At 41.7% G+C, this 12,610-nt stretch overlaps 1 protein-coding gene across 6 annotated transcripts in view; it reads right to left on the reverse strand.

The window, feature by feature from the left end:
- DIP2A (disco interacting protein 2 homolog A) overlaps nucleotides 1-12,610 on the reverse strand; it is a 113,173-nt gene that overhangs the window by 21,587 nt on the left and 78,976 nt on the right. For all 6 annotated transcript variants that reach the window (XM_077272394.1, XM_077272397.1, XM_077272395.1 and 3 more), the window contains 6 exons: nucleotides 10,270-10,393; nucleotides 6,856-6,965; nucleotides 4,369-4,471; nucleotides 2,148-2,212; nucleotides 1,960-2,053; nucleotides 725-844 (listed from right to left, as the gene is read on the reverse strand). In XM_077272394.1, the coding sequence (XP_077128509.1) occupies nucleotides 725-844; nucleotides 1,960-2,053; nucleotides 2,148-2,212; nucleotides 4,369-4,471; nucleotides 6,856-6,965; nucleotides 10,270-10,393 (616 nt within the window). The remainder of the gene's footprint in view (nucleotides 1-724; nucleotides 845-1,959; nucleotides 2,054-2,147; nucleotides 2,213-4,368; nucleotides 4,472-6,855; nucleotides 6,966-10,269; nucleotides 10,394-12,610) is intronic.

The following is a 12,610-nucleotide window of genomic DNA, read 5'->3' on the forward strand; positions in this document are numbered from 1 at the left end:
TTTATTTTTTTAATTAAATACAACAACAGAAAACTACACATGTACTGAACTAACTGTATATCTGACTGACATGTTTCTATCTATTTATATATCTATTCTATTCTGACGGTTGACGCTGCAAATTTACTGTACTCGGCTGATGAAATGTCAGGGTTTTTTTATGAAATGGGTGCGTAAAAAAACAAAACAAAACAAAAACAAAACCACACAACACATGCATGGTCCGAGTGTTGTGCAATTTTTTTCTCAGACCCATTGACTAGCAGTGGTGAGTCTCGGCTGTTTTACGTGTCAATACACAACATTCTGCGATTTTTCCTCACCGCAGTTCCAGGTGAGGAAAAAAATTGCAAATGAATACTGCCTGATGTAATAACATTGTGTTGAGTGCGATGTGATTTTTATCTCACATTGCAATCGCCGATTTTATACGCACCCTTAAAGGGATAATCATTCAAAGTTTGAAAATTGCTAATTTTTTGACATTTTTGTCAAATTTCAGATTTTTTTTTTATAAACATAAAACAGATCTACCTAAGTTTACCATTATAATAAAGTATAATGTGTCACAAAAAAAAACAGTCTCAAAATCAATGGGATACGTTGAAGCGTTCCAGAGTTACTACTCCCATAAAGTAACATGTCAGACTTCAAAAATTAAAATCCACTAAGGGGTTAAAAATTAAAAAAAATCTCTAAAAAGGTTTTAATGTTAGACACTTACATGGATTGGCCCCATCTGCCACAATCAACATTCTCAGAGAACCTAGGCTGACGTCACGCTGGTCTCTCTGTGCGAGAAGAGACCAGTGCATGTCTCTAGACTTCACTAGTGCAACGCGGGCTGCAGAAAGAGGCAACAGGTTACGTTCATCAGAACAACTATCCAGCCAGCCATCAAAACCTTCAGAAGACCACATTCACATTTCTCTTCCGTTCGGACAGACAAAAGGAATTCACATGCAAAACAAATCCATTGAATAACTGACGTAAATAGAAGCTGAAAGACTTATAAAATGTTTGTGCAACATGCAAAAGTGCCAGTTTCTTACTCCGAAAATGCTACGGCAGTCCCTCTCGGGAGCAGCATTTTTAGTGAGGGTGTACACCACTAAGATGCGCGCCTCGATGAATTCGGGGCATTGTACTCCTTCGAGCCCTTCATCAAAACTGGAATGGGTAATGTCAGTCTTAATGAATCGGCTAATAACCGACTCAGATTGACCCCATAATAACCAATGCGGTCCCCCTGCTTCGGTTTACATTGGTAATGCAACGGATCCATTTTGCAAATTTATTACGTTTGTCTGCACCAGGAAATAGAAAAAACAATCAGGAATGTGAACTTATCCCAATACAGGACATATTTCCAGCGCTCACCTTTCCCAAAAAAGGAGGGTATCCTTAATATAAATCCTTTAAGAGCTACTTATCTTTTCTATCTTAGTCACCCTCACCTTGCAGAGAACAATCTGAGACCTCAAAAACATTGATATTTACAAAAACACCAACATAATTATATGAATAAATATTACAATTATTTGCTGCTGCATTAAACAGTATGGTCAATCTCTAGCAAAGATCCAATTCCTGCCTTGTACCATCATTTACCGTATTACTGACAGATGTTATAATGTCTGCACCATAGCAATATTGTCATCTATCAGTATGAGGCTCATCTCCATTCATAATGAAGAACTGGGCATGTCGAAATTCAACATGCCCTATTCTCCTTTGCTTCGACATATTTCGGCAGAAGAATACTTTAGATGGTTGGTTTGTCCCACTGAAATTGGGGCATTTAGCCAACCTATGTATATATGTCACCTTTAGTCTTTTTTGATATAGAAAAGTGTAATGGGTCAGATCATAAACAGTCCAACAAATCATGACGTAAATAGTATAGTAGGCAAGGACATACATAGATACTACCAGGAACATATACTACCAGGAACATACCTTTGTAAGCATTGACTTTTTGGATCCAGGACAATGGATTCACTTTCATCAATGCGTATGGGATGCTGACTACATGCATGCGATTCATAACACTCTGAGATAAAAAAAAAAAAAAATACAGTGAGCAACACTCTAGCGTTCATGTTAGAGCAGTATATACGTGTCGTCAGGAAAGTGAAGGTGCTCACCGTGAGCATTGCATGCCATAGACCAGCATCCCTCTTGAAGTCCAAGACATTAATCAGGGTTTCAGCTAGAATAGGGGACAATGAGAACCTCTGTGACAACCTGAGACAGTTTGCAATGCAACAGCGTCATGCAAGAACTACAATTTTCAAGTGAATGGAGGCTAGTGATCTAAACTGCTAAAAAACAAATGCAAAAGTATACGTCTATGACAACTACTTAAGACTTATTCTTCAAAAAAAAAAGTCCTCTGAAGGTGAAATATTATCGATACATTTTGGCTAACTACTCCACTTTCTTTTTGCATCAGATTTGACAAACAAAATAATCCATTCATGCACCTGCAGACTTGTGAATCCTCACATCGTGCACACTGCGCACTGTGAGGATTCTCCAGTTCTGGGAGCATAAATGCAAGTATGTGATATACAATATTAATGCATTAAGCGAGGACAGATACAGTTTATTCGGAATATGGCCTGAAGTATGCAAATCACATACTGTACATGTGGTCACATGACTGCCTGCTCCCAGAACAGGAGAATCCTCACAGTGCGCACGATGTGAGGAGTCACAAGTTTGAAGTCCCCAGTAATAATAATAATCATCATCATCTTTATTTATATAGCGCCAACATATTCCTCAGCTCTTTACAGTTTAACAGATTCAAGCACAACAGTCATAAGTAACAACGTTAACAATACAGTAATTAAAACAAAATAAGACGACCCTGCTCGTGAAAGCTTCCAATCTACAATGAGGTGGGGGAGATACAAAGTACAGGTGTGTATTTACAATGATGGTCCAGCCATCTTGAGGGGGTGGGGGATAGATGGAGATTGTGAATGGGCTACACACACACAAACATAAAAAGTGACTGTAGACACAGACATGTAGCCTATTAGACTGCAGACTTGTGAATACTCACATCGTGCGCAGTTCACACTGAGGATACTATGGTTCTGGAAGCTGGTGGTCATGTGACCAAATGTATGCAATCTGTAAACATCTGCCATATTCTGACTAAACTCTATCCGGCCTCGCTCAATACACTTGCATTGAGCGAGGTCGCGCCTATCTAGTTGGTACGCGACTGCATTTATGCAAATCACATACTTATGTTCACACAACCGCCGCTCCTGGAACCAGAGAATCTTCACAGTGCACACGATATGAGGATTCACAAGTCTGAGTGACTGCAAACGTGTAGCCTAAGGCTGAACAACCCCTTTAAGGGTGCCAGGGCACACAGGGATAGCATGCCACACGACCAAGTCTCACATGGGTTTATTACATAATACATTAGCATTGTACTGCATTTTTAATGTTCACGTACACAGCTTGCTGCCACTGCATTCCCGGTATTGCCGGTAACCTAGGCAAGAAGAGCGCAGCACGGCTCTATGCTTTATAGCCGGCTTGGCCCCTCTGGATTCGGCCATTTTCACTTCTCCTGCGAATCCCATAGTACATAGGAAAAGATGCAGCTTAACAGAGAGCACAGCTCAGACCAGCAATGTAACCCTGCAGCTGCTCTTACCTCAATGTTCAGGAGCGCACAACCCCCGCCCTGGCACTCCTGAAGATTCAACTTGAGACAACCTCGTAATACTAAATAATGCTGTTTGCAATCACGGCTTATATCTTGAGCAGGAGGCATGATAAATGATGTAGCACAAAGGTCATTATTACAAGGGTTTGTCCAGGTTTAATCACAAAAGTGTGCAGTCACTCTGTGAGACTACAGACTGGTGAATCCTCCTATCGCGCACAGAGCACACTGTGAGGATTCTACGGTGCCAGCAGTGAGACTGAGCGGTCATGTGACTGCAAACACACAAAATGCATACTCCCGGCCACATTCCAAGTAGACAAGCCTCGCCTTGCTAAGTTCACTTGTACTGAGCGAGGCTAGTCTGAATGTGGCCGGAATATGCATACTTATGACTCACTACTCATGTAGAGTGATTTTTGATTGGACAACTCCTTTAAAAAAAAAAAGCAACTTGGCAGCAGCAATGTGAGGCAGATGAACACCGGGTGCGGCAAGCGACACACGTGACATTGCAAAAAGACACTTCTGTTCATCTAGATATGTGACCAAGAAGTAAAACACAGCTGTAGCAGCTCAGAGATGAGGACCCTATCAAAGTGCAGCATGTTTAAGAAATCACTATACAGAATGGTTATAATAAATGATGTGACTGAATGTGACTCGCTCACCTTCCGAGTAGCCGCATGCTTGTGTGAGTGCGTGACAGTGTGCCAGCATGGCTGACTGAGACACTGTTACACCCATAGTGCTGCCTTCTTTGCTGGTTTTATACTGCAGAAAACAGAAAGGAAGAATCTATTTATATAATTGCCTTGTAATGTTTCGTTTCCTGTTCTGTCCAGATGTCACCGTATCCCAGAATTCCAAGCAGAGGAAGTTCACCGACTGCCATATTGGGACACCCAAGTGATGGGTATCTCAATATGGAAACTGCTGGTGGTACCAGCCTCTTGCGCGGTACCACCAGCGGAACACCATCGCACCACACGCACACACTATACGCCGTACACACCACACACTCACTATGACACACACTTTCACTCACACACACTCATATTCACGCAGCCTCTTGCGCAGTACCACCAGCGGAACACCGTGGGGAACACGCCGCCGCCGCCGAGATCAACCGAATGATTCACTGACTGCCGCCATCTTTGTACAGGAGGAGCACATGCACAATTTTAATGTGACCGCCACTATCTGTCTGCACAAAGATGGCAGCGGTCTGACTTACTGCACCTGCGCGAATTACGCGCAGGTGCAGTGAATCATTCAGCTGATCCCCGCCGCAGATGTGCGACATGTCTACAGGCAGAGGAAGCCGGTCACATTAAAAGGGTTTTCCCACGAATGAATTGTTCATTTTAAAAATTGTCTGTGTCTGACCGCGTACAGAGCATACCACATCTCCTGGGCAGGACGCAAAAAATAATACTGACATTACAGCAGGGGATCACAGTGGATTCATTTTGTGAGGTAAAATATTTCACTGACTTTTTAAATAATATTTTACCTCACAAAATGTATCTTCTGCGATCCCCTGCTGTAATGTCAGTATTCTCTTTTGCTTCCTCCCCTGCCCAGGAGCTGTGGTATGTTCTGTACACGGTCAGACAAAGACAATTTTTAAAATGAACTTTTCTTCATGGGAAAACCCCTTTAAAAAGCAAATATCAACGCCAACATGGCTCCTCCTAAAAAGTACGCCAATGACAATGAAAGGAAAGCAGCAAACACACAACGTCGAAGACACCAAAGGGCAAATTAGACTCTTGAAGAGCAACAGCATCGCTGGGACAAAAACAATGCATATAAGTGTAGGCGTCAAGCACATGAGTCCCCTGATGCAAATGTCATTAGATCACAGGATGCCATTAGGCAACAAAAGCGCCGCATGCCTGCCCCATCGTGACATTACCGCCCTCCCGATGTGATAGCAGCAGGCCACCATCTAGTGAGTATAAAAATCAGCCCTTAATCTACAATTTACCACCGACCCCTTAAGGACTAAGTCTAATTTGGCCTTAAAAAGGGAATGTGAAGTGATTTTTATTTTTTTGTATTTTTTTGTCAAAGTAGCTGTATGAGTTTTATTTGTCAGTGACACTATTTTAGGGTATATACACAACCTGATACCTAACTACAACCCCTTCCTGTCATATGACATACTATCACGCCATATGTCGAGGTCCCCTATTTTGATGCAGGCTCAGGAACTGTGGGTTAGTTCACATGCACCAAGGAGCACTACAGCAAATCATTTAACTTCTGCTTGAACCATATTTCAATGTGTTAAGAAAGGGTTGATATTGACTTTCAGGAATGCTAAATCCAATAGGTGACACTACAGTTCATGACCTCTTCTTCTCTGAAGAGGCTAATTGCACATTTAAATTCCCACATAAGCACTGCATGGCCTAGAAGTCTTCCTATGCCAACTTGGCGCTACTCAGAAGGAGAAACTTTACCCCGTGTAACACCTATCAAGAGACCGCTCTCACCCAGTCAAATCAGTTCTCCTGATTTGCACTGATGAGGAGCAAGACCCCCCAAACATGTCTGAAAAGTCATGTGCCAATGCTTGTTAAAGAAAATCAGTGAAAAGGTTTTTACTATGGAATCGGAGATCAGCATAATGTAGGGGCAAAGAGCCTGATTCCAGCGATGTGTCACTTACTGGGCTGCTTGGTGCAGTTCTGATAGAATCTCTGTTTTCTTAGCTGTAGATGTAGCAGTAGTCAGAATGCTCAGCTGTGTATAACCCCGCCCACACCCCTGATTGGCAGCTTGGACGGAAACTGCCAATCAGTGGTGGGGGCAGGGTTACACGGATTAGCTGGACTGGTTTGCACTCGACAACTAGTCCTCTAATGATAATGTCTTACTGAAAAAACACTGATTATATTGAAACTAAAGTAACCTGGAAGGCAAGTGAAACATCCATCCATGGAATCAGACTCTCTGCCCCTACATTATGCTGCTCTCAGATTAAATAGCAAAAATCTGCTGACAGATACCCTTTAAAGGGTCAATACTGACTTTTACCATTGCCATTTCCAATAGCTAACACTAGAATTGTTCAAGTCCTCTTAAGCTCTGAAACAACTATTTGCATAAGAAACGTTAGGAATAAAATGCACACTGTGACAGCTTACCTCAATATATGCAGGATCGTTGCTGGCATCCCCGATATGGGGATGCCAGTCTTTGGGAGGCTTCATTAAGTGCTTTCCATCAATAACAAACCATGCCAGACGAGGCCAACCTAAGAAATAGACAAGGATAGGGGTTATGGACAAATCCAATCTTACCAAATTACCGTAATTTAATCCTTACCTTTTCTAGTTTGGATCTTATTGTGGTTCCCTATAATCCAATTAATGAAACACTCCCGCTCCCTTCAGAGTTTTTTTTTTCCACTTAATATATTGCAGTCACCATATCAAATAGCACTATGCACTTACAATTGCTCATTTAGGCTTTCTAACCAGCTAATTCTTCTATTTTCTCTGCTGTGTGTAGAAGCAGGAAGTCTCTTGTCCCTACATTTATCATTCCTCTCTTCAACTCCTGACCCATTTCCTCTCTCCTCCCTCTTACCAGGGATTTTTGCAGTGACTCATGACTCACACAGGGAAAATTGACCTCCTGTTTCTACATAGAGATTAGAAGGATTCAGCTAGCCACTTATTAATCACGTGATGCCAAAGAATTACCTGGGTAGAAAGGCAAAATGAGCAATTGTAAGTACACAGTGCTATATAATATGAAAACTGCAATATATTAAAGAGGATACAAATTTTGATGGAAAGAGGAGAAGGAGGACTTCTTTAAAGATTATTTGGATAAGAAAGAGAATTGTCAAAATATTATGTGGCAATACTTTCAGGTCACAAGTGTCTAATCTTCAAGCAGAATAAGATCAGTCTTCGTTAATACACTTGTCAGAGTATCGGAGCGCTGATATGGAGCAAATTACTGCTCGTTACTGGAACTAGTGAATGACTTACAGAGGTTATATTAGAAGATGGATGGAAGACGTTCTTGTGGGTCTAGGGCAACTGACGAATGAAGCCCCTAGTGTAAGCATTGGATATCGGGGCTGCCACTTGATTTTAGGAATATCAGAACTTTACTTTGCTGCAGAGGAACTACAGGGAAAATCACCATGAACAGAGGGGTTCCTCCAATTTAACAAGGAGCCTTCACACCAGCAAACAAACAAGTGAGTGGGAATGGCCAAATGCAACTGCTCAAATATTTCCAGTGCTCCCATCATTTTTTTATACAGTGTTTTTATAAATACTTTATTACAAATTTTCATAATATTTAACAACATCAGAACATATACAGCAAAAATGCACAACCATCAGTACATACAGTATTTTCCTTTCCCTTACACCTCCCACTCCCGTTTTCAATCTCCTCCTTGGATCCAGGTTTACCTTATATCCAATATCAGTATGTTTCTCACACTTCTAGAAATTGAACTTTCAACACAAAGAATGGAAATTGGAATTATGGAAATCACAGGAAGGATAGACATTTTAATAGCATACAAATGATGAAAAAATGGAAACAAAATTTTCAAAACATCTTGATTTATTGAGTATCGAACAGGAGCACTAAACACAGAAACCCACACACTTACAGCCTTGGATGCTATTCGATGTTGTTATTAATTGTTGTCTAATAAATGTTCTGCCACGCTGAATTCACATAGGCACAAAAATTATCAAAATCCTCTGCTGGCAGCTCCCGTTGCAATTGCCGACCAATGACGTCCCAGATGTGCTCGATGGGAGACAAGTCTGGAGACGCTGCAGCTCATGGTAGCACATTTAGACCTCAGAGTAACACAAGCAATATGTGGCCTGGTGTTGTTGTGCTGTTAGTGTACCTGGAATTTAGACTAGAGGGTCCCAACTACTGTACATTATGCCACACCATAATCCTGGGTGTAGGACTGGTGTGATGTTGCCTAATGAAGGCCTCTTCATTGTGTTGCCCATGTGATCTCCAAATGGAGACCCGAAATTGGAATGGAGCAATGGCGGCTGGAAAGGACTTCCATCCTCTTCCGTGATGAGCCCCACTTGTCTTTGACGCATAGATAACTGGAGATTGGTCTGGAGACCGAGTGGACAATGCAATGAAGAGGCCATCATGAAGGAAAGTCACACCGTTCCTACTTCCACAATTACGGTGTCGGTTGCGTTAATGTACAGTAGCCGGACCCCTCCAGTCTTCACTCCAGGTAAAAGCTCAGTATTACATTGATTATGTCAAGCAACCAGTGCTACGGCCATTTCTTTAAAGTGTCCCAGCAGTTTTTCAACTTCATAACGCCAGGCCACATGTTGCTCGTGTTACTGTGAGCAGTCTGAGTGGCAAAAACTGCCATGGTCTGCAGCATCTCCAGACTAGTCACCCATCAAGAACATCTGGGACATCATTGATTGGCAATTGCAAAGGGAGCTGCCAGCAGCGGATCTTGATTAATTGCCCATTCAGCTTGGCAGAACATTCCTCAGACAACCATTAATAACCTCACTGATGGCAGCCAAGGCATGTAAGTTCGAGGATTTCTGAGTGCAGGGCTCATACTTGATAGTGAATAAATGGAGATGTATTTAAAATGCTGCTTCCATTTTTTCATCATTTGCAGATAACTAACATGTCTATCAATCCATAATTGCACAAATTTTCCTTCTTGGGGTTGCAACGTAAATGTTGAGGAGTGTGTATATACTGTAGCTATCCACGTGTTAAATTTATATATAAACTCTTCAGACAGATTTTGCAATTGCTGGTTAGTGAGAACCAATGTTATGATTTTTTTTTCCCCTTTCTCCACTTTTCTATAATATCATCTGAATGTGTCTCACACTCTGAATCTTGCCAACACCAGATACGGCATATCGCTTAATATCCCCTGGATAGTAGGTCACCTCCAATTTTCACTACAATTCTCGTTACTGCCATGAGAGCCATCATAATCCCTCTCATCTTCTTTTCAAGATCTATATTACATCTACATGATGCAGAGCATACATCAACCTCGTCCTCCATGTACTTTCCTAGAGGAGTATCTGAGGCCGGATAGAAAGAGAACATTATTTTTGAATTGTGTTACATTTCAAAATTCGGATTTTGTCAACTTCTCTGTTGCGTTTAAGCCACAGATTGTTCTTTTCTTTTCTAGAACTTCCCATTCTATATCGAAGTTCAATTCTTTGACATTTTGGGACATTCTTAAATCTAACAAAATCTGTTAATCTGCACAGACCCGGGAGATCTTTATTAAAGTGATTTCATATAATTAATGACTTGTGCTATCATTAAAAAAATCCCTTATTTCCCTTTAAATCTAGACAATAGGGCTGGAGTCCTCGGGATAGGTATTATTGGGCTCCAAAAGACGGACCTCCATCTACATCATAGTTTTAGGACCTGTCTAACCGAGGAGGTACTGATATGACAATTGGGTAATGTAGGGCTGTCTGTCCCCCAGAACAAGTCTTTTTCTCCAAAATATAGACTGAACATCCAGTCTGGCCTTTTTTTACCTTTGAAAGTCACTACTTCTCCTGTCTGGGCTTTAGGTAGTCCTTTTTGACAAACATCGGTTGTTAGAGCCAGTGAAACGCCGCAACTGCCCAGGAGGAAGCCGATCTGCTGACTGCCTGCATCCTGCAAAACGGAATAGTGTAAATGGTTCCGTACAAGAATGTCACCAATTTAAAAAGCTCCGTCAGCAAAATGATCTCTCCCATCTGATTACATGGGGTACGTAGGTCATTACGATAAGGCAATCCATATCTCTATGAAGTCAATCTGTTGCTCCATTATAGAGAAATTGTCATTTCTTTATCGCTTCATTGGGGGACACAGGACCACCATGGGTGTATGCTGCTGCTGCTAGGAGGCTGACACTATGCAAAAAAAGGAAAAGGCGTAGCTCCTCCCTGGCAGTATACACCCACCGACAGGCACCAAGCACCCCAGTTTGTGCTTAGTGTCTGTAGGAGGCGGACCTGGATCTTCAGATCCGCTGCTAATCTTGATTCCTTTACAGGTTTTGTTGTTTTTATTAACATTTTTAGCTTTCTTTTTCAGATACAGCATCCAGGGATTCAGGGTGCAATCTTCCACCCTGCCTCCCCAGGAGGGCGGCTGAACGAGCAGTGTGGTGTCTTCCGCATCGCAGCTCTCAGACCGCCGGCAGGACATGTCCCCACAAAACCCCTGCGCAAATAATACACCGGAGACAAGTTTTAAAATTGGCATAAAATGGCCGTGCGGTTTTATTCAGGGTTACATAAAATTCCTTAAAATATTTCCAATAAATAAACTTCCATATAATATATTTCCACTTTTCCAAAATTCCAAATGTCCAAATCCACCCATACATGGGTGATTTTTTCCCACAATTAAAACCACACGACAGGAGGAGCGACTGTATAAAGGGAGGGAGGGTGGGCTCTTCTTAGCTCTGCGCCAGCAACTGAGGTAAAACCAACTGCCAATCAGGCTATATAACTTGAAAAAACCGCCAAAAGCTCTTTCAACCAATCAGAATTCAGCAGGCTTGCCGCTCAAAATTGGCTAAAAATAGACTGTCACAAATCACCACAGATTTTGACTTTGTGTTAACATAAAATGGCTCCAAATAAAAACCCTAATAGAACTACTCGAGCAGGGATTGTAAGGACATGAGACCCCCGCTGTATTGCTTTAGGGCTTGAGCGGGGGGGCTTACATGTCCCCACAAAACCCCTGCGCAAATAATACACCGGAGACAAGTTTTAAAATTGGCATAAAATGGCCGTGCGGTTTTATTCAGGGTTACATAAAATTCCTTAAAATATTTCCAATAAATAAACTTCCATATAATATATTTCCACTTTTCCAAAATTCCAAATGTCCAAATCCACCCATACATGGGTGATTTTTTCCCCCACAAGGCCGAGACTAACCAAGTCGAGGCCCCCCCAAACCACACAGCCATTTTTCGATTATGTTCCCCAAATTTAAGTTAAAAACGTCAAGACCAATATTTGATAAATGGATCGAATCCTGTCTGAACATCCCGGGTAGAAACCCCTCCAGGTCTTCATGCCTAAAGGAAAAACCACCCAGCAAAGGAAAAAATTTCATCATTGAACGGTTCACCCTCTTACGAATTCTATCCAAAAAGGAAAATTGTTGTTGTTGCCAAAAAAGTCTGGGGATGATCTCGGAGAAAACCAAGCATGAAAACGGGAAATTTTGCCTCACAAAAATGAGATCCGACCTCATAGTTGCTAAAAGTACTAGAGTATTGGTTTTCCCGAGATCGTTACCAGCTAAATGGATAATAATTAAGTCCGGATGAGGAAATTTCAACATACAGTTTTTTAGTTCAAAAACCAACGAAGCCCACTTCAATCCTCGAACACTATGCCAAAAAACCTGAGTGATAGAAGGGTTAAATGATAGATTCTCCGTATAACAGCGTTGACCAGCCCTCTTCTGGGCCCAAAAAACAAACGAATGGCCAACTATCCAAACGATGGTTGGTCCTGGAAAAGATTAAATAATTAGTTAGCATATAAATTATGGCGAACATAGAGCTTGAAACGATTAGATTCCCACCGTCCCATTTTTTTAATTCTGGCATCAGACAAACCAGCTCTAGAGGCCTCTGTCGCTGCACCTATCCTAAACGAGTGGGAAGATATTCTGAGGTGACTCTTGCCCAAGAAGGATAGGCATTTTTTCAAAATGAAATTAAATTGGAATACTGTGACAGGGGATTTATCCCTGTGCAAAAACAACGGGCCCTGCACAGCAGGCCTTAAAACGATCCATTTACATAAATTCAAGACCGGACAAATAACTGGGTCGTGAAAGGCGTTCAAACGAAGT

This window comes from Ranitomeya variabilis, chromosome 7, assembly GCF_051348905.1.
Source record: "Ranitomeya variabilis isolate aRanVar5 chromosome 7, aRanVar5.hap1, whole genome shotgun sequence".
Lineage (NCBI taxonomy): Eukaryota > Metazoa > Chordata > Amphibia > Anura > Dendrobatidae > Ranitomeya > Ranitomeya variabilis.